This window comes from Alnus glutinosa, chromosome 1 (assembly GCF_958979055.1).
Source record: "Alnus glutinosa chromosome 1, dhAlnGlut1.1, whole genome shotgun sequence".
Lineage (NCBI taxonomy): Eukaryota > Viridiplantae > Streptophyta > Magnoliopsida > Fagales > Betulaceae > Alnus > Alnus glutinosa.
This window is the reverse complement of record NC_084886.1, coordinates 48,722,961-48,745,787: the sequence shown is the minus strand read 5'-3', so window position 1 is coordinate 48,745,787 and position 22,827 is coordinate 48,722,961. Positions and strand designations below refer to the sequence as shown.

Below are 22,827 nucleotides of genomic sequence, written 5' to 3'. Positions count from 1 at the left end.
CCAATAGGTTTTGCGAAGTTCACGGAATAATTACTCCTCATTCGTCAAGTTGAATTTTTCGTCGAACCCTTGAAGGCTTGAACCCTTACTTGTGGTTCACCCGTACACTCCTTAAACCCCTTCCTTGGCTATATACCCTTAAACCCTAATCTCTCTCTCTCTCTCTCTCTCTCTCTCTCTCTCTGTATTATGGCTTCCCTACCGTTGAAGAAAAACTACCGCTGCGTGCCGTCGCTGCAACAGTTCTACACGGGCGGGCCCTTTGCGGTGGCATCGGACGGCTCGTTCATCGCGTGCGCGTGCGACGAGTCGATTAGAATCGTCGATTCGTCCGACGCCTCGATACGGTCCACGATTGACACAGACTCGGACGCCCCTTCGGCCTTGGCGCTTAGCCCTGACGACAAGTTGCTCTTCTCCGCCGGCAAAAGTCTCCAGATTAGGGTCTGGGACTTGTCCACCCTCAAGTGCGTGCGCTCTTGGAAGGTAAATGCTTCTGAATTTGGGCTCTCTTTGGTTTGCTGCGAGCAAATAGAAGAGAAAGAAAGTGAATGGGTATTTTAACTGTAGAGAGAAAAACGGCTTTTGTGAGTGATATATGTTATGCTTTTGTCTTGGAAGTTGATGCGACACTGTGTCATGGGAGAGAGAGATGTGAAATTCGGTTTTTTCTTGGTGACAAATGAGAGGAAGAAATATTAGCGAATATTGAGTGAGTTTGGTATTGGGCTTTGCTTTGTATCTGTTGTGAAACCAAAACGGAGGAAATAATTTCGAGGGCTCGACCAAAAAATGGATCATTTGGGCTAAATTTAATGGATGAAATGGACAAATCTGTTGTTGCGGAGTAAATGAAGAAATATTTTGGAGTAATATTGTTTTGGTTAAATAGAAAATTAAATCTATTGAGTCAGGTGAGATTAGGGATCAACGAGTCTGAATTGTGCTGTCTGGCTTTTGAGGCAATAAAAGGTAGTGAAACTAGGGTTGGTTTCCTTGCTGAGAAAATGGGGCAATTTGTTTTGGTTAAAAGGAAAGGGGGAAGGTTGAGGAGTAATAATGCATTGGTTTTGTTAACAAAGGAAATCTTGTTGTAAATTCACTTGTAAGTGTTGTGTACCACATTGAGAAAGTATAAAGAAAAACAGTAGTTAATATAACTAAGTGGACCCAAGCCCATTAGCTTAATCTTTTGGGCTAGAGTGGTGTCCAAATATGTATATTAATGTACTCTTGGTGGACTCCCCAGGCGATTCTCTCCCTAACAAAATTTTCCTTGACTTGGTATAGCTAATTGAGCTGTGATTTGTTTGGCTGTGGAGAAAGCAAAAGTGGAATTAGGGCTCTTCGGCCTATTGAGAACTGAATGAAGATTATTTAGCTTTTAGCAGTGATTTTCTTCTGATTTTACGAGAAATTAAAAGTATCAGTAGTTGGCTTTTCAGCATTTTTTACATATAGTTGTATGTACCTGTTTTTCTGGGTTATGACTGATGTTTGTTTTTGGCATTGAGTAGGGCCATGAAAGTCCAGTGAAGGGTATGGCTTGCCACTTGTCTGGAGGATTGCTTGCAACTGCAGGAGCTGATAGGAAAGTCCTTGTTTGGGATGTTGATGGTGGCTTTTGCACTCATTTCTTCAAGGGCCACGCAGGGGTTGTTTCCTGTATTATGTTTCATCCTGATCCAAATAAATCACTAGTGAGTTCCAACTTAAAATGCAATTATACTCTTATTTTACGGGGCAACAATATTTTGGAGGTGATATTTGTAGATTATTTGTGCCATCTTTGTTTTGCCACATTACACTTAAATATTATATTGCTTGCTTCATACTTTTTTTTTTTTTTTGATAAGTAAAGTATATTCAAAAGGCGCAAAGGGGCGCAGCCCATAGTACACAGGACATATACAAGAAGCCCCTAATTCAGAGAAAAAAGAGAACACCTATCTATAAATTCAAAAAAAGAACACTCATGCATAAGCTGAAATTTTTCTCTCCACATAAACATCGTTTGTAGCATCATTCTCTTCAAGTTCATCAAATCAATCTCACAATCTTCAAAACAATGTGCGTTTCGTTCCCTCCAAACACACCACATCAAACACAATGGAGCCATGCGCCAAATCGGTATCAGAGTCTGATTACCCTTTTGCCCCCTCCAACTCCCCAACATATCTTTCACCGACCGCAGCATTACCCACTCCACCCCAAATATTTGCAGAATCGTCCTCCACAATTCTGTAGCCACCATACAATGCAAAAACAAATGGTCAATGGACTCTCCAGAACTCTTACACATAAAGCACCACTCTATCACAATAATGTTTCTTTTTCATAAATTATCCAAGGTTAATATTTTCCCTAAAGTTGCCGTCCAGACAAAGAAAGCCACTTTCGGGGGGACCTTAACTTTCCAAATACTTTTCCACGGAAAGGAAGACTGAATAGGACTAGATAAGACCTTATAGTAAGACTTTACCTCAAAAGATTTCTTTCGCGCAGGATTCCAACACATCTTATCCTCCCTCATTTCTAATTTTAAGAGTGTACATCTCAAAAAATCTACTAACCGCTTCGACCTCCCAATCATGAACTGGGCGAGAAAACAGAATATTCCATAGAGTTGTGCCATTTTGTCTTTGCATATTCTCCTCCACCCAAGCATCCTTGCCTCTAGCAATGAGAAACAATTCTGGAAAAAGAGTCTTCAAAGGAATCTCCCCGCACCACACATCATGCCAAAACCGAACTTTTGAACCATTCCCTATCTCATATCTTACATGAGCTGCAAAAGCATCCCATCCCCTCCTAATATTAAAGGCATGTTATTTTTTGGTGGAACTCAACATCATAAATTTTAAAGTACTAGGGTTTCCAATGTTGGGATCTTTATGCTAAAGTCTTGGAATTTGTAAGATTAACAATGTTAGCACTATAAAACAACATACACAATTGTGTTCTTCACAGCTGGAATCTCCAGCTGTGGCTGTTCAAAGTCCTCTTATTTTTTCTCTTTCCAAGGTCTTTGAAGCAGTGCAAAAAGTATCTTTGAAGTTGCTAATGGTGCCTTGGATCTCATATTCTCACATGCTAGAAGGAAGATTTTTGGAAACTGAAAATCCTTTTTGTGATCTAGAGCTCTTCCTTATTGGACAAACCTGAGAAATATTCATGGAAACCTCGCTTGTAAACCCCTGCCCAGCTATTATAGTATTTTCAGGCTGAGAATGTTCTTATGGGGTAGATTTGTCTGTGTACTCTACAGATGTGATATCTAGAAACTGGATGATTCCTTATTGGTGTGGACTTTGCCAGTCTTGATCCTGGAATGAAGCTGATGTGACACTGCGTCATGGTGTTGCTTATGGCGCACTTAAAACATTCCAATTAAACCAATAGTTTTAGGAAGCTTAATTTTGTGGGGCATTCCTTTTGGGTTTCTATATGATTTTTGTTTTTGTTGATAAGTAATCGACAATATCATTAAAAGCGTGAGGTGTCCCTAAGTACACATGGAATATACAAAAGGAAACACTTAACTAGAAGAAGTAAAAAGGGCAAGGAAAATGCTATAACTAATCGACAAAGGAGTTACATAAGCAGCTGTCTACTGATACAAAGTTTTAAAGAATAAAGATAAAATCTCATCCATCGTCATTTCCTGGTCCTCAAAACTTTTGCCATTCATTTTCCTTCATAAACACCATAAAATGTACGTAGGCACCATCTTCCACACTGCTGCACTCTACAGATTGCCAGAGATCAATCAGCAGGTATACATATCGACAACACGTCTAGGCATAACTCATAACAACCCAAAACGACTGAAAGAGACAATCCAAATGAAGAAGAAGGTGATCCACAGGCTCTCCATTCTTCTTACACATACAACATCTGTCCATCACAATGACGTACTGCTTCCTGAGATTATTCATGGTAAGGATCTTACCCAGAGCTGCCGACCACGTGAAAAATGTCGCCCTTAAAGGAACCTGAGTTTACCACACACTCTTCCAAGGAAAGTAGCTCCCTTCAGTACAAGCCAGGGAGCTATAGAAGGATTTTGCCTTAAACAACCTCTTTTGGATGGGATCCATCACAGTTTATCTTCACTTCATTTTTTTAACTTTAGCAGAGTGCAACACTTGGAAGAAAGAGGCAAAGATATCCACTTCCCAATTTTGCGCCACTCTTGCAAACCCCACATTCCACTGACTAGAACCACCCAAAAAATCCAAGTGATCCTCAACAGAGGCATCATTTACACGAGCAAATACCAAATAAAATTGGAAAAGCTGCCTTAAGAGCCACGTCTCCGCACCACTTATCATGCCTAAAACTAATCTAGGATCCATCTCCCTCCTCAAAATTCGTATGACATGAGAAATTCTCCCATTCTTTCCTGATATTCTTCCATAACCCCACCCTAAACACACTAGCAGGCTCAAGAGAACACCACCCACCCCATAAACTGCCAAATTTAGAGTCCATCACAACTCTCCACCAAGCTTCTCTCTCAAGCCCATAATGCCACAACCATTTACCTAAGAGAGCTCGATTGAACTCCATCAAATTCATAATACCCAACCCTCCTTCAGAAATTGGTAAATAAACCTTGGACCAACTCACCAAGTGATATTTGAACTCTACTCCTAACCCACCCTACAAGAAATCACGCTAGAGCTTCTCAATGCGCTTAGTAACACTCGCCGAGATAGGAAAGAGAGATGTAAAGTACGCAGGCAAATTGGCAAGGGTACTCTTAATAAGGGTAACCTTGCCATCCTTCGACAAATACTTCATTTTCCAACTAGCCAACTGACACTCTATGCTTGGCTTTATAGGAAGCCCCCAACAGCAAACCGAGATGCTTCACTAGCGAAGTGGAAGCCCCACAAGCTAGCAGTCCTGCCAACCTTTCTACCTGATCAACATTCCCCACAGGAACCAATTCTTACTTGGCCAAGTTAACCTTTAAGCTCGATGCAGCTTCAAAGCAAAGGATAAGCTCCGCAAAGGATGCAGATGTGCTGGAAAAGCACCACAGAAAATCAAGGTGTCATCAACAAACAAAATATGAGAGAAAACACCGTTTCCCACTGAAAAACCATCCAACAGCCGCCCACTAACTGCAACAGGAATCATTCTACCCAAAGCATCCATCACAAAAACAAACAACAAGAAGGATAAGGAATCCCCTTGTCTTAAACCACGGGAGCTGCTGAAGAAACCTATTGGAGTACCGTTAACTAAAACCGAGATTTGCATAGAGGATATACAATGAGCTATACAACAACACCATTTCTCCCCAAAGCCACACCTCCTCACTATATACAATAGAAAGTCCCAATTCACATGATCATAAGCTTTTTGGAGATCCATTTTGCAAATAACACCTGACTCACTAGATCTTAATCTACTATCAAGGCATTCATTGGCAATAAGGATAGGAAAATTTTAATATGTAGTTAACTGATTAGAATAAGTGGGGCGCACGCCTTTTGGGTTTCTATATGAATTAAAATACTACTCTCTTAATTTTTTGCATGGAGTCTTGAAAGGTGGTCTGTGCCTTATTTACATTGAAGACGAGATAGGCTTTCATCTCAAATTTTTATGGTATTTGTATTATTTACATTTATTGTGTAACTTGTATCTACATTTTAAGGGATTTATGTATTTCCCAATGTTCGAGTGTGTGCAAGCAGCATGTGTGATTGATATGCCCTTTGTTCTCTGCAAGTTGTGTAGACGTGCAGTTTCTGCGCATTGTGCACTGAACAAAAGGGACAAAATTGTAGTTATGTTAAGGATTTAAACAAGTCAGACGTCACTAGTTCGAATCTCGCCTTCCCCCTCCCCTTAGGGCCAATTACTTACAAAAAATGTTAAGGATTTAAACAAGTATCATTCTACAAGAAATAACCGTGATTGATTCATAGCTTCTTGATCTACTCCCATTCAAGGCAAATGCGGGGTTCATTTGATAATGCTCTTTAGGCTTGCCTTTTGCTTTTTAGTAAAAAGCAAAAACATTAACAAACAACTTCAATTACAAAATACTCACGAAACATTTAAAACTACTTTCATCTTTGTGTCACATTAGAACCTTTTTCAACTAAAAAGCAAAAAGCACCACCCAAAGGGCATTATCATATGAACCCCTCTATTTTTACTTTCTCCTATTCCTTTCAATAATTTATTCTCCTCAATTGCATTTTTAGTTGCATTTTTAACTTATCATTCTGACTGGTGTTTATAGCTTTTCTCCGGAAGTGATGATGCAACAGTACGAGTGTGGGATCTTTTACACAAGAAGTGTGTTGCAACATTTAAAAAACACGATTCAGCAGTAACTTCTATGGCTATATCTGAAGATGGACAAATTTTGCTCACTGCTGGAAGAGATAAGGCAGGGATCAACCTTCTCTGATTTTTGCTTAGAGACGTGGTTATCTTAATATACTTATACTCTTATTGGATGACATGTAAATGCATTTTTGCATATTCCAAATTTGTGCATTTGCTTTCCCCTTTAATATACTCTTATTGGATGATATGTAAATGCTTTACCTTACGCTTCAATTTTGTGCATTTGCTTTCCCATTATTTTATTCATGTGGCTCTTTTTTTTTTATTTCAAGTCAGTGACATTGGAGGCTACAAAATCCGACCAAATTGAGCCAACCTACGTGAAAATAGTGTTCTTATAAGGGTCTCACAGAATTGTTTTGGTAGAGGTTTGGAAGTCATGGATTAAGGATTAATTACCTCCTCTTCTGAAGTTTTATGTTAGACCCCTCTCCTCTTGTTCATATTTTTTCTTCCATAAAATGCATTTCTTGTGTAAGTTCTCAGGCAGGTTGAGTTATTTAAGCTATCATCTGGACTGATTGGGGTCAGAACTCACTTATGCTAATTTTAACATTGATTGGAGATTCCTGAGTATCTGGCCAATTCTATACATGATGAGGGGTTTAATTTTGATATTGGACCAGACGGGGCCATGTTGCCCCTAGTTTTCATCCATGCTTAATGTGGAAAAGATGCTCATGAGGGAGTTGAACTCATAGTACAGTAATTGAAGTCATGGACAGAGGATTGTGGAGAGTGGATTGGTATGTAGTGTTGAATGTATAATGTATTTACGTCCAGTTTCCTCCTTTTTTTTCTTCTTTTTTCTTTTCTCGTCTCTCTCTCTTTTTTCTGTGGGGGGGGGGGGGGCGGGGGGCATAAAAATGTTGACGAGGGAATGGAGCGGCATTGCTTCCCTTGGCATATCGAGTGTGTCCACACAGTTAATGCAGATCTTATGTGGCTATCCAACTTCTAATTTTTTGGGGACACACACACAAAAGGAAGAAAGAGAGAGAAATGCATTACCTGAGATGGCCAATTGCGTCTATGTTTCAGGCCCTGTTGACTGAAAAAGTGCTGAATTCTTGGTCCTTCCCCCACCAGTTTATTAGACACTAATTTCTTTGATTTGTGGAAAAACATTGGTCATCTTTTCTTTTTATCGCTTCCCATATTCTTCAATGTATTTCCAATGAAATCAATACTTCTGATACCTAATGATTGTTTCCTACGGTATAGGGTATGTTCAATTGATTTTCCAACTATATCAATGTCTTCTTGATGTGTGATGGTTGTTTCTTACAGCATAGGCATTTTGTTTTATGACTAGATTGTTGTAGTTTATGTCACAGGAAAATTTGAATATGTTTATGTGAAGATGCTGAAATGTGCTTTGGTATATATTGTGTTAGAATAATATATACATTTAACTGTTGCTTCTAATTCAGTATAGTTAGTCAACCATATAATTTCAGCTGCAAAATGATGTCTAGGATTATTGCAGGTTGTACACTTGTGGGACCTTCGTGATTATGGTTTCAAAAAGACTGTACTTGCATATGAGGTACTCGAAGCTGTGTGTGTAATTCGTTCCGGGAGCCCTTTTGCTTCATTAGTGGCTTCATTCTATGAGCGAAGTGGGAAGAAAACAAGTGGGTCATCAGCAATTCATTTTATCACAGTTGGTGAACGTGGGATTGTAAGAATATGGAACTCTGAAAGGTGAGACAAAATGAGGGTGTTTTCCTAGTATTTTGTACGTTTCGTTAAATGGTTGGGAGGCCAATGGGCCTCTCTATCTTTTATCCTTGGTTATATTTAGAATGAACAGCAGTTTGAGTCTATTTATGTTACTTTTATTTGAACAGTGCAGCTTGCTTGTTTGAGCAAAAGGCATCTGATGTTAGTGTCAACTCAGACATGAGTAGGGGTTTCACATCTGCCGTTATGTTACCATCAGATCAAGGGTTGCTCTGTGTGACTGCCGATCAGCAGTTTCTTTTCTATGTCCCAGTAGAACACTCGGAAGAGATATTTAAACTTATCCTAAGCAGAAGACTTGTAGGATACAATGAAGAGATTGTGGATCTGAGGTTTTTAGGTGAAGAGGAACAATTTCTTGCTGTTGCTACAAACCTTGAACAGGTAATTTGCAGTAGATTCCTATCATTTTCTGCTTGCAGTTGAGGATCTAAGCACTACTAATAGCTGAAAAAGTTGACATGATCATCTAATTTATGATCATTCGATCTTATTATTGTTTCTTTTTTGATGTTTTCCTGGTTTTGGTGTTAAAAAAAGGTACCTGAATGATATAATCCTAAATACTTTTGATCTTTATTAACTCTGGCGACGAATATCTTCCAGCCTCCCTGGGGAGGTTTATTTGTGTGTCAGTGCAGCCACTCTGTACAGCATGTATCCTTTGTCCTGGACGACCATTCTTCTACTATGAGGTCCTAGAGTATTCACAAATTCTGGAAATGGGTTTCACTAATTGTAAGGAGTTATTATTGTTCATGTTTATACCTTTTTACGGGATATGTAACAAGTGTCTTTTTTACCATCGTTGGTTACCTTTCATTTTCTTATACGTTTGTGTTATTTTGTTATTCATGAAAATTTACATTTATATTTGGATGAATGTAGTGTACAAGTAAAACTATAAGCTACCATATGAGCATTAATTGAATAGAAAATGTATACCTTTCATTTTCATATACGTTTGTGTTATTTTGTTATTCATGAAAATTTACATTTATATTTGGATGAATTTAGTGTACCAGTAAAACTATAAGCTACCATATGAGCATTAATTGAATAGAAAATGTATTCATGATCTCCTCAATGCATAAGCTGGGCCAGATAGCTCAGATGTGGTTATGATGTCCTCTAGGCTGGGCATAATCATCTAGATACTCAGGAATCTATCTGTGTTACTGAAGAAATGTGTTCATTTTTGAAATTTGATTCCTAACATGTATCTTAATTTGGACACATTCAGGTACGAGTGTATGACCTAGCAGCCAGGTCATGTTCGTATGTATTGGCTGGTCATACTGAAACTGTTCTATGCCTTGACACCTGTGTATCAACTTCTGGAAGAACACTAATTGTAACAGGAAGTAAGGACAAGAGTGTAAGTTCTATTTTCTTATTCTGCCCTCAAGGCAGCTGTGGTAGACATGCTTTGATTTCCACTACTTGTGTAGTTTGCTAGTAAAACTAAAATGGAAGCCATCAGCTCAGCTTAAATGGCTTGTCCTGTCCTTGTAAGAGCTGGATGGAGGAAGTTCTAGGTTAAGGACCAACTGGGTGCATAACTTACCAATCAAAAAGGGGAAAAAGAAGAAGTTAAATGGTAAATTTGAAATCTGGCTGTTATGGGGAAAATCAATTATTTTGTCTCTTCATAATGTTTTTTTTTATGAGTAATAATAATTTATTTAAGGAAAAAGCAAATCCCTCTTACATGAAAAGTATACAAAAGAGACTTATCACCCTAAAGGTGTCTGAAATCTAAAAAGTTTACAAGATCTAAGAGATTTGGAAAGTATACAAGAGAGACTACTACCCTAAAAAGGTGTCTCTTCATAATATAATTGTTCAATGATACTCTCTCGCTTTCTCTCTCTCTCCCCCCCAACACACACACACACACATAAATGCGCACAAACAGACTAGACATACACACTTACTTAGGGAGATGATTTATATGTTATATGTAATGTTTTTGGATCTCTAATTCCATTCTCAATATAGGTTAGGCTATGGGAATCAGAAAGCAGATGTTGCATTGGAGTTGGTGTAGGTCATACAAAAGCTGTTGGAGCCATTGCTTTCTCAAAGAAGCGGAAAGACTTCTTTGTTAGTGGTAGTCGGTGAGTGCTTACACAACAGTCCTTTTACCAAGAAAATCCATCTGACCATTTCTTTCATGTTTACCTTGAGTGCTTTTGATTTGGTTTTCTTATGTTGATGCTTTCTATTTCACAAGTCATTATTCTAGTTGTCAAGGACGGAACTAGGATATTTATCTGAGGGGGCCACATGTAATTCTAAAATAAAGTATTAAGTAATATTTTTTAACAATTGATTTATGATTAAATCTTCAAATTCTTATACAAAAACATGCTTTACATAAATTAAAAAATATATTTAGTATATAAGATAATTTTATCTTCTTTTTTTTTTAAAATTATTATTATTATTATTTTTTTTTTGTAAGTAATCGAAATATTATTAAAAGTGCAAAGCACAACCCAGGTACACAAGAAGTATTCAAGAGAAACGCCTATCTAGAAGTAGGAAAAAAAGAAGAAGAAAATCATTAAAACTAATCAACATTGGAGCTAAAAACTCAATTGTCCAAGTATAAATAGAATAAAAACACACCATCTGCCACACAACAGCATTCTAAGAGCTACCAACCGTCCATCAACAAGCAAACAAATTAACTACCCGGCTAGGCATAACTCAAGATAGTCCAAAGTAATTGAAGAAAGCATTCTATAAGGCTTTTAGCAAGCAATCTCACAATGGAAAATAAGATGGTCCATAGACTCCTTTTCCTCTTGCACATGCAGCACCTATCAACCACAATGACATGTCACTTCCTAAGGTTGTCCATAGTAAGGATCTTTACTATGGCCGCCGACCAAGCGAAAAAAAAGCTACTCTCAAAGGAACATTGGTCCGCTAAATACTTTTCCAAGGAAAATGAATGTCATCATTACATGCAAGGACCCTGTAAAAAGAGCTAACATCGAACACCCCTTTGTTTGAAGGGGCCTACCAAAACTTGTCTTCCCTTTCTTGTCTCACTCTATAGGAATACAACAAATTGAAAAACGAAGCCAAGACATCCAACTTCAAATTGTGAACTGCTCTAATAAAGCTTACATTTCACTTAAGGGAACCACTAGAAAAATTCAAATGAATTGCAAGAAAAGCATCCTTCACACAAATAATACTATATAAACCCGTGAAAGCTTCCTTAAGAGCCATTTTCCCATAACACACATCATCCCATAATCTGATCTTTGATCCATCTTTCAGCTCAAATCTAGTATGACTAGAAAACATCATCCAACCTCATCTTAATATTATTCCATAGCCCCACCCCATATAGCCTAGGGTGATCAAAAGAACACCACCCATACAAGATCTACCAAATTTAGAATCCACAACTCTCCACCATGCCACTCTCTCATGCACATAGCGCTACAACCATTTCCCTAAAAGAGCACGATTGAACATTCTCAAGTTTCAAACCTCCAACTAACCAAGTGATATTTGAACTTTTCACCTATCCCACCCTATAAGAGATCTCGATGAAGCTTCTTTATGCAATTTGCCACACCAGTAGGAAGGGGGAAAAAAGAAATGAAGTACGTAGGTAAATTGGAAATGGTGCTCTTTCTAAAGGTAACCCTTCCACCCTTATACAAATACATCATCATTTTTCAACTAACCAACTGACACTCAATCTTTTCATCTACACAATCCCAAATAGACTTGGCCTTGTAAGAGGCCCCCAACGGAAGACCAATATACTTCAAAAGCAAAGAGGAAACCCCCAGCCCAAAATGCCATCCATCCCATCTACACTATCCACATTATCCACAGGAATTAAGGCTGACGTAGCCAGGTTAACCTTGATACTGGAGACAACTTCAAAACATAAGAATAAAGCACGTAGGTAGTGAAGGTGATCAGGATTGGCCCCTCAAAAAATTAAGGTATTGTCCGCAAACAACATGTGTGATAATATTAACCACAACAGAGTACCTAGACCCCATAGAGAAGCCTGAGAAAAGACCTCCATCAACAGTTGTAGAAAGCATTTTACTTAAAGCCTCCATGACAATAATGAATAAAAAAGGAGACAAAGGGTCAAGTGGGAAAAGCTCCTGTAATAGTCTAGCGTGTTTAGAGTTCCTGCACAATCCATCTTGGCATAGCATCCTTGTCATATCAATATTTCAACTCACAAGAGCTACTGAAGAAACTGGACGGATTGCCATTCACTAAAATAGAGAAGCACTCCGAAGGGATACAATGCGCTATCCAAGAGCACCATTTCTCCCAAAATATGCACATTCTCAACAAGTACAATAAGACCTCCCAGTTGACATGATCATAGGCCTTCTCAATATCCAGCTTACAAAGCACTCCTGGTTCACCATATTTGATCCTACTATCCTAACATTCATTTCCTATAAGCAATGAATCAAGGATTTGCCTACCACAGGGAGGCTAGTTCCAGATACCGGTCTGATCTGTTAGCCCCTCTTAAATGCCTTGTTCCCCTCCCTAGATGATTTGATGAATTCCGTAACCTTTGGCTTACCTACTAGTGACTCCACCGTGTTTTTAAGCCAGGCAACGCTCCATTTACTCAACAATACAACACAAGCTAACCCTCCTCGTCTTCCCTCAACCAACCAAAGAATTGATCCCCATTCATCCAAGAGAGCTCAAAAGCTTGAGCCTCAACTTAAACCAACTCACTTAGCCCATTGTCCACAATCTCCACCAAATACAAAAAATTGGAAAGGAAAGAACTGTATTGAACTACCAACTTTTTTATTTTTTATTTTATCATTGATGTTTAGTTTTGTTATTGTGAGAATCATAACAAAAACCTACTAGAGCATTAATAACTGAATTAAAGTTAATGTTTGAGCTTCCTATGCATGCTGCCAACACTAAGAAAACATGTTGCTCACATCCGCATACCCTAAAACCAATATTCGCATCTGCATATGTGGATAGTATTTTTGCTAACCGCATATGTGGATAGTGGATAATGGATGTGTAGATAGTGGATGCAGACGGTTATTATCCGCCTGCATTTTCACCCCAATGAAATAGACTCCTGCAATGGAATGACTAGGAATAGTTTTTTTTTTGATAAGTAAGAAAAATTTTATTAAAAGCGTGGAATGACTAGGAATAGTCATTCCTTTGTTTGGTTGCAGATTATGCCTAGGAATGGCTATTCTCATTCCTCAAAAAAATGAGAGGACTAGCTATTCCTTGCAGAAAAGCATGGATTTTTCAAAAAAAAAAGAAACCTCATTACTATTATTTTTGTTTTGCAAATGTAAAATTTATAAAAATAATAATAATAATAATAAAACATAAAACATATAAACCTCACCATTTTATTGGTGGCCAGCCACCCTGAGTGTCTGAAAGCTTCAGTTTTTGTTTTATTTTTTAGGGGTCTTGGGAGTGAAATAGTTTTGCATTACTTCATAAAATCACATTGACCTAATTTTCACCATTATTCCCTGGTTCGTTCTCTTATTCTCGGTTCTGCAACTTGATAGTGCAATCAATATCCTCGACCACATGTATAGATCGAATTGACATGCCAAGTAACAGTGACTTTAAATGAGCGTTGAACCTTACAAATCAATTTGATCCAAGTCGCAGATGTCATAGTTTAGGTGATTAACTATGGCTCCGGGGGTGGTGCGACCACCCTGGTGTTCTGTCACGGTGGTCTGCCACCAAAAAAGATTTTGAAGTTATTTTTTAAATTATTAATATTATTAATTCTTATAAATCTTGGGTTTTTAGAAATTTTGATTCAATTCCAGTAGGGAATCATGTGTTGTTGCCAAACTAAAGAATAAGAATGGTCATTCCATTCAAACTTCTTGTATTCCTAGTAATAGTCATTCTTTTTCCTAAAAGAATGACTGTTCCGTGTACCAAACATGCTCTTAAAGTTTTTTGTTTCAATAACCTTGGTGGGAGGGGCCTTTTTGTAAAATTTTGGGGGTTTGTTTTTCAAAATTTTTAGGGGTATTTTTCAAAATCTTTGGGCTAGGAGGCTTTTTTGCAAATAGTCCCCCCCTAAGCAGGGCTGGGCAATAAATACTGGGCTCTACTATCGTTGCCCGTGATTTTTCAATTCTTAAAATTCCTCTTACCCGTCCCGCACTCTTGCTACCTCACCAAACAAGAGAGAGGGTGACTGAGAATTCTTGTCAATGTAAATGTAGCATGCAGAGCCTGATCTCAACCCAGAGAAAAAGATAAGTATATTTAAAAGGGTTTTCAGTTTAAGGTTGAGAATTGCGTTCATCATGCACAAAATGAAGTAAAAATGGCTTATAAAAAAAAAATGAAGTAAAAATGGTGGAGTTATTATATTATTTTAACAAATATGCCCAGAAGTTCCCACTAAGAAAAATATTTAACAGCTAGTCAGTATTATTTTTGCCCTCCCCATAGAAGAAGCTTATCCCAATTTTTCCTCTATAATATAATTTTTTATCATATTTTGAGTACCTAAGATGATAGAACTGCAGAAGTACTCTGGTGAGCTTCACTATTTTCACGATTGCAATTGGATGCATTTATGGCTGTTTTATTTAGCACTTGAATAAATGTATGGATCCTGAATATTGTGTTTTGCTAAAGTTGATCCTATTCCTATCTGTTCTCCTATTCCAGTTTGTTGGAGTTTCTCCTACTTGGTCATTCTCAAATGAAAAATGCTACACTTTCCAAAAATTCTCTCCCAAATTTTCTCCCCAAATAATGTGTCACAATCCTATGTAATTTATTATTTTGGGAAATGTGTCACCATCTCATAGGATTGTGACATCATTTGGGGAGCAAATTTGGGAGAAGTTTTAGGAAGTATAGCATTTTTCTTCTCAAATTCCTAAATTGTCTCTTCTCCTTTGCTTTAACACTGTTGAATACCATGCGGATCCTCTGTAGATGTTTAGCCACTCGTGGATAATTTAATGCAACAAAACTGTATGCTTTACTTCTCTTCTATCAGTATTTGAACTTAAAATGGTGCTTGTAATTGACACCAGTAACATAAACACCCCCCCCCCCCCCCCCCCCCTGGGCGCATGCAATATTTCTGTATGACTATTTTGTCTCTCTTCATAACCTTTTCTTTTTTGTCTTGTTTTGTTAGTGATCTTACTCTTAAAGTGTGGAGTTTGGAGAGTCTGTTTGATGAGGTGGTACAGCCTCTTAATTTGAAAGCAAAAGCAGTTGTAAAAGCTCATGATAAGGATATCAATTCTCTAGCTATTTCACCAAATGATAGTTTAGCCTGCAGTGGTTCTCAGGTTTGTAATTTTTGAGGCACAGCTCTTTTGCCCTCTTTTATTTTTTACATTTTTTTTTTTGCTGAGAAAGCAGAAATACTATAGCCATTTAAGGCAATGCCTTCCTGAAGTTAGTGTATTTGTGGATAAGATTGCTTCATTAGGTTTATTTGCTGAATCTTTTTTTTTTGTGTGTGTTTACTAGGATACAACTGCTTGTGTTTGGAGGCTTCCAGATCTGGTACCAGTAGTTGTGCTTAAAGGGCATAAAAGGGGGATTTGGTCAGTTGAGTTTTCTCCTGTTGATCAATGTGTCATAACGGCATCTGGTGATACGACGATAAGGATATGGGCTATTCCTGATGGTTCATGCTTGAAATTATTTGAGGGGCATTTATCAAGTGTATTAAGAGCATCCTTTCTTACTCGTGGGACCCAATTTGTTTCTTGCGGTAACGTGGCTGAAAGTTACCAATTTGGCTTTATCTACTGGTCAGATGACATTTATAATCAGCTAAATAATTGTTTTCAGGTGCTGATGGTGTGGTAAAGCTATGGACTGTAAAAACCGGCGAGTGCATTGCTACATATGATAAGCATGAGGACAAGGTGCTGAACCATCTATAAATAATTGCCACTCTTTCTAACAAAATTTCATGTCAGTTATCTCCTCTAGATTATGTAGACTATATTGGATCTTATAGGTCCTCTCATTCTGTAGATCTATATATCATGCAAAAAGTGTCTCACCAAAAATGTTTCATGGCTAAGTAGCTGCACACAAGTGGGGTCTGTGTGTGAAAGTTATCTCTGTTCTCTCTCTCCATTCAGATTTTGCTTGCCCTTTTCTTTTGCTTACAGGATTTACCCTGCAGGTTTGGGCCTTGGCTATTGGGAAGAAGTCAGAAATGCTTGCTACTGGTGGCAGGGATGCTGTTCTCAATTTGTGGTATGATTGTACTGCCGATGATAAAGAGGGGGTGTTCCGTAAAGAAGTGAGTTGTCTCACCAGCTATTTTTGACACCTGGCCCAAACCATTCAGCAAAATTTGATGCCTTTGCTTATATTTCCTCTTTCAAAGGGATCCACTTAGGATTGTGAATAAGCTGTATCTCTACACTCTTTCGAAAGTTACTTGTTTCATGTTTCTCTGTACAATATTCTTCAGTAGTTGGGCAACAGTTGTCAGAAATCTTTGGTTAATATAGCAATGTATGTAAAATATTAGATTGGTTAGCCTCTGATTTTTGTTTGGACTCTCTGTAACTATCATTATCTCCTGATCTTAACGTGTCAATCTTTTTATTTGCTACTGCCAAGAGAAGTATGCTAAATTCTTGCTGTTGCTGATTGCTCAGTACATTGGATAGTATCTAGATTCAATGTGTATCAAGTTTAGCTGATTAAGTTTGTAGATGATGTGTAGTTGGATTGTTATTATTTAATATAGTCATGCATTTTGACCAAATCTTATATCATTGTCATAGAACTTGTGGCTTATACTTTGATTTTATGCAGGAAGAAGGGGTTCTGAAAGGTCAAGAATTAGAAAATGCTGTATCAGATGCTGACTACACTAAAGCAATCCAAATTGCATTTGAACTTCGCCGGCCTCACAAACTTTTTGAGTTGTTTGCTGAACTTTTCAGGTTAGGGACATCCTTTTTTTTTCTTTTTCTTTTTCCTTCTCTCTATCGTCTTTAGATTTCTTATCTCAGTCCTCTGCAGGAAGGGAGAGGCTGAAGCACATATAGATAAATTCCTTGATGCTCTTGGCACAGAAGAGTTTGATCTACTGTTTGAATATGTTCGAGAGTGGAATACAAAATCAAAGCTCTGTCATGTTGTACATCGCGTGCTTTTTAGAGTTTTCAACGTCCTTCCTCCAACAGAGATTAACAAGGTGGTTGTCTTACCAAGTGTTGCTATTCTGGCTTTTTACAGTTAATGAAAAAAGAATTTCGTAGGATTATGGCTCAATTAATTGAGGTAACCATAGAAATAAGTCTAAATTTGGTAATCTAGGCTTTCAGACACCAGCAGGGTTTGAGGGATCCCCATTTCTGGTATCAAAAAATCTTGATAGATGTTAGTGGTCAGCAGGTCTGGGATATCTATCATTCATATGACAAATTCCCCGCCGTAGGCTCCCCCTTTTCTTGTTCTCTCTCTCTTGGTTTTCTTGTTTGCCTTTGTTTTCTTGGTTGTATTTGCTCAGAAAAAAAAAAAAAAATAGTAGTTTTTGTGGATATTGATTCTTGTTGTTTCAATAGGACCTGCAGCTCCTGAAACTTTACTGTTGTTTTTCAGTTCTATAACAACAGTCTCCCTTATATGCTAAAAGAACAAAAATCCACAAATTCAAAAAAGTTAAGAAGATTGAAAGATATTATACGCCCCAGTCCAACTAAAAAGTGATTTGACCAGGATGTTCTCTCTCTCTCTCTCTCTCTCTCTCTCTCTCTCTCTCTCTCTCTCTCTCTCTCTCTCTCTCTCTCTCTATCTTTACCCCACTAGGGGATGGCACAGTGGCAGGGTTGTGGCAGCTTGTTATTATACGTTTTTTGTGAAAAATACAATGAATAGAAGTTCATGGAAATTGTATCATTCTTATATTCTGCATTGTGTTTACTTTTTTATGCCATGAATTTTCAGATAAAAGGCATAGAGGAACTCGTTGAAGGTCTTATCCCATATACTCAAAGGCATTTCGGCAGGACAGACAGGCATTTAAGAAACAGTTTTTTGTTTGACTATATTCTGACTGGAATGTCAGTTATTGAACCAGAAATTGATGCCAAAGAGAGGAAAGTTGAGTCTTTGATGCATTCTGATTTCAAGAATGCTGATGCGGAGCAAAAAAGTACTTCCGAAGATCTGAAGGCGGCATCGAAGAAACGGAAGTCAAAGAAATCTAAAGACAGTTCAACTAAGAAGGCTAGGAGTGTGGCATACACGAAGGTTGAAGTTAATTCATTGCAGGCATGACATATCTCACACGCTTTCATCCTATTCTTATATTTATAGGAATTTTGATTAGGGAAGTGTCTTTGTTCTTAGATTCCTTCACTAGTGTTTGCGCTTTTGCTGTGTCCTTACAGGCATGCAATGTTGTTAGAGCCAATTGTAAAATATGCGCCTTCATTCTTTCTTCTTCTTCTTTCTCTTGTTTAACCTTAATCAATCCCTTTTTTGTTGTTTTTTTGGGGTGATCTAATCATGAATATATGAACTCTTGAGACACTGAAACACTAAGTTCTGAATTCTGATGTCCAAGGGCAATGTTCAATGTATTTTGAATTTTTTGCATGCTGCAAGACTCTGACAGAAATTTTCTTTTTTGTTCTTTTCCCCCGTTTTTTCTAGGACTTTTCTACTTGTTTTAAATCTTTATGTGCTTCTATATTTTATTGTATGATCTGTTTAGTTTCTTAATTATTATTGTCTGTCTGGAATATCTGTTGGATTTACATTATAATATTAGAGTTTCTCCAAAAGGAACGGGGTCTGAAATCTTATAATTGCTGTTAAAAAAATAAATTAAATCTTTGCAAAAACAACATTACTTTTGAAAAAAATAATAATATGATGTATTCCAAAACTTTGAAGAAAAAAAGGATAAGATAATATTTCTTTTATTTCTCTTTCGCAAGCACATATTCAGTGTCCACTGATGACTAGGTTTCCTTTTCTTTTCTCTTGGGTACACCTGTGTGTAACCATACGACATTTTGCGTGCTAGTCTCACGCTTTTCTTTTCTTTCTTTCTTTTCTTTTTTTTTTTTTTTTTTTTTTTTTTTTTTTTTAATGTTAAAAAAATAGGATAGTCTCCAATATTTTATTTTATTACATTTTTAATATATACAATTATATATTTTACATTATTTAAAATTTTTAAATAACATTGTGGTACTATTAAATTTATAAATTATGCAGTTTGTAGACACATGACCTATCACATAAATTCTACTCTGTGTGTACAAAAATGCATAACAGGAGTCTTTTCTCATTTATTAAAGAGTAATGCTACACATCATCCCTTTATTCTCTTTTTGTCCTCTCAAAATTGATGTGGTTCTTAAAATTATCATTGGATCAAAATTTAATAGTGATATATTAAAAATTCAATAGTAATTTATGAGCTACATCAATTTTGGGGAACAAAAAAAAGATAAGGGAATGATGTGAAGCATTACTCTTTATTAAATATGATCTTATCATCTCTACTTCACTTGGAAGTTGGAACGTATTCCCGTCAGGAAACGTGGCGTTAGGTGAAAGCATTCACTCTTTGCGCGCTCTCTCATCACTGTCTCCATCTCTCAAGGATACGTTTCCAAACAATAAACATGGTTATTGGTTGAAGTATCGCTGAGAACGTGTTAATGGTTTTTCCCTCTTGTTTTTCTCGCCTCCCAATCAGAAATGTCCAATCCATCTGCATCTCCGTGTCCAAGGTACTGCATAGGCTATGCTCTGTCTCCCAAGAAGGAAAAAACCTTCATTACGAGCTCACTCATCACCCACAGCAAACAGCAAGGCGTTGATCTCACCCGAATCGATCCCACCAAGCCTTTGACCCAACAGGGACCCTTCGATTGCATCGTCCACAAACTCTACAACCCCGACTGGGCCCACCAGCTCCACCAACTGTCGCTGCACCACCCAAACGTCGTTGTAATCGACCCCCCTGGGGCCATCGAGCGGCTCCACAACCGGGTCTCCATGCTCGAGGTGGTGACCCAGTTGAGGAGCGAGACGTTCTGGGTTCCAAACCAGAGAGTGGTGTACGACCCGGAGACTCTGAAGGGTGCGGACGCGATTCGGGAGCTGGGCCTGAGGCTCCCAGTGATAGCGAAGCAGGTCTCGGCCGACGGCGGCGCGGGATCGCACGAGATGTGTTTGGTGTTGAGCCACAGCGGGCTGAGCAAGCTGGAAACGCCGATTGTGGTGCAAGAGTTCGTGAACCACGGCGGGGTGGTCTTCAAGGTTTACGTGGTGGGAGACCACGTCAAGTGCGTGAAGCGCAGGTCGTTGCCGGATGTACCCGAAGAGAAGCTGAATGATAATACGACGGAGGGGTTACTGTCGTTCTCGCAGATTTCGAATTCCGCAAGAAACGAGGAAGAGGAAGAGGATTGGTGTTCTGGGTCTGCTGCGGAGAAGGCAGAAACGCCGCCGTTTGAGTTGGTGGTGGAGTTGGCGAAGGGGTTGAGGGAGGCCATGGGGCTTCGGCTTTTCAACTTTGATTTGATTAGAGATGGTAGAGACGGGAATGGTAGGTACCTTGTGATTGACATCAATTACTTTCCTGGGTACGCCAAAATGCCCTCCTATGAGTCGGTTTTGGTGGATTTTTTCCGACATGTTGTGGACGAGAGGAGTAACAAGACTAGTGGGCTGGAGGAAGAACATCAAGAGGTGAGAGGTGGTGGGTCACTTTGAAGAGAAGAGTTTGTGGGCAATACCTGCCTGCTGTCCGATGGGTTTGCTCGGATAGTGGTATTTTGTACCATTTCCGTAAGAATTCAAGGAATGTGTTTTGCCAAATAGGTTTGGATACTTTGCACCCTCGATCACTGCTATAGCTTGCAAAACTTTTAGGGCCTTGAATGTTTCCATTTGTTTTTTCTTGCATTGGAATGGATTAGTCATGTAGGTGCATCGGTTCAGTAATCTAGAATTGATAAGTTTTTAGTTCCCTTGATAGTTGATACCTGCTTAGTCTTCCTTTTTCTACTTATTCAACTGAATTGCTTCATTAATTTATTCTGTATATTTGCTTCAGTTGTTCTGGTTTGCTTCAATAAATAGGTGATGAAAAATCTATTGCCATGTTAGCATGAATGAGTTCTGTTCCGCTTTCTTTGGTGAATACCAGTTTTTGTAGTACGCATAGGGTAATGCTAGAAGTCACTCTTTTGTCACTTTTATATCCCTCTAAAAATGATGCGAAGTCACTCTTGTGTCCCTAAAAAATGATGTGGCTTTTACGATCACTATTGAGCTTGTGATTGATTATTATTGAATTTTGATCCAGTGGTAATTTTAAAAGTTACATCATTCTTGGAGGGATAAAAGAGTGATTTATAAAATTACTCGTAAAAAAGAAAATGGAAGTAAAAGACGATATAGGACTTGTATCCTGTAGGACATGTAGGCAATCTTTATTGTATTGTAAATCTGCATTACTTGGGCTACATATCAATTTTAAAAGGATTACTGTTTGTTTGCTGTTTTTTTTTAAGCAAAGGATTACTTCTTGCAATGGATAAAGAATGTTTCAGAAGATACTTCCCATCCTTCGAAGAAAGGACCCCAAAACTTTTAGGGAAAACTACGTTTACCCCCAATGGTAAATTGAGGGAACATTGCAAAAATTGAAACATTTGAGAAACATTGCAAAAAGAAAGGTAATTAGAAGGGGGTAAATGGAATTAATCCAAACTTTTATTTGCTTTGACCTTGTTCATCAGTATTTCAGAATCCAACACTCAGCATCTAAAACAGCGTAAGTTAATGATCTTCTGCATTATGCATGCTAAGTGATGGGCATCTTCAAATAAATTTCAAAATAGGAAAAAGAAACACTAGACCAGGTGATCGTTAAAAAGGCTATAAGAACCTTACAACAGGCTATAGCTTTGTTGGGATTGATTCTAATTGAGGTAGTGTATAGGGATGCATCTAAATCCGTCTATGTAAACCACAATCTCTGCTGCTAGCTTTGCACCTAGAGGATTTGAAAATGGCTCTCTTCATTATTTGGTGGAACCTAGCGTAGTATGGAAGCTAGAGCTAAAGCATACAAGCGTTAGTTCGTAGTACTGGAATTGAAAAAAACAAATATGTAAGGGTGAAAACTCGAAGCCAGTTTTTGGTTATTGGCTGAAACCGATAACCGGGTAGCCGGTTAAGCGGGTATGTGATAACCGGGTAGCCGGTTAAGCGGGTATGTGATAACCGGTGGTTACTGGTTAGTATCCAATTATCTGGACCAAGGTATTGAAATTTTAAAAAATTGTGTTTTTGGGCCTAGTATTTGTATCTCCTTTTTATCATCGGGTACGGAACATGCCTGCTTCAGGAGCAACAGCATTATGGGTGTTGACTTAGGTAGAGCCTTCTCCCAAAAGCGTCCTCCAAAACCACCCAACACGCCAACCCATGAAAACCTCTCCCTCCAAATCAAAGAGAAAATCCTCTTCCTCGAAATTATGGGTGTTGACTTCGGTAGAGCCCTCTCCCAAAACCCTTCTCTACACGCAGCCACCCTCGAATCCATCCACTCCCTCGTCTCCTTCCTCCAATCCAAAGCCATTCTCCAAAAGGACTTGCCTGGAATGCGTGAACACTGAGTGAGGCGGATTCGGCGGA

General features: G+C 38.3%; 2 protein-coding genes across 2 annotated transcripts; both read left to right on the top strand.

Moving 5' to 3' along the window:
- The first annotated feature begins 10 nt into the window (after nt 1-10).
- On the top strand, nt 11-18,767 carry LOC133855248 (protein TORMOZ EMBRYO DEFECTIVE). Its single transcript, XM_062291409.1, has 14 exons — nt 11-486; nt 1,518-1,700; nt 6,266-6,415; nt 7,865-8,082; nt 8,229-8,505; nt 9,365-9,499; nt 10,123-10,241; nt 15,314-15,470; nt 15,655-15,901; nt 15,982-16,058; nt 16,325-16,444; nt 16,969-17,099; nt 17,179-17,353; nt 18,106-18,767. Exons 1-14 carry the CDS (start codon nt 190-192, stop codon nt 18,436-18,438), a joined length of 2,619 nt encoding a protein of 872 aa, XP_062147393.1. The 5' UTR covers nt 11-189; the 3' UTR covers nt 18,439-18,767.
- Nucleotides 18,768-19,674: 907 nt separating this feature from the next.
- Nucleotides 19,675-21,290, top strand: LOC133855232 (inositol-tetrakisphosphate 1-kinase 1-like). Its single transcript, XM_062291408.1, has one exon. The coding sequence runs from the start codon at nt 19,876-19,878 to the stop codon at nt 20,893-20,895; it is 1,020 nt and encodes a 339-aa protein (XP_062147392.1). The 5' UTR covers nt 19,675-19,875; the 3' UTR covers nt 20,896-21,290.
- The last annotated feature ends 1,537 nt before the right edge of the window (nt 21,291-22,827 follow it).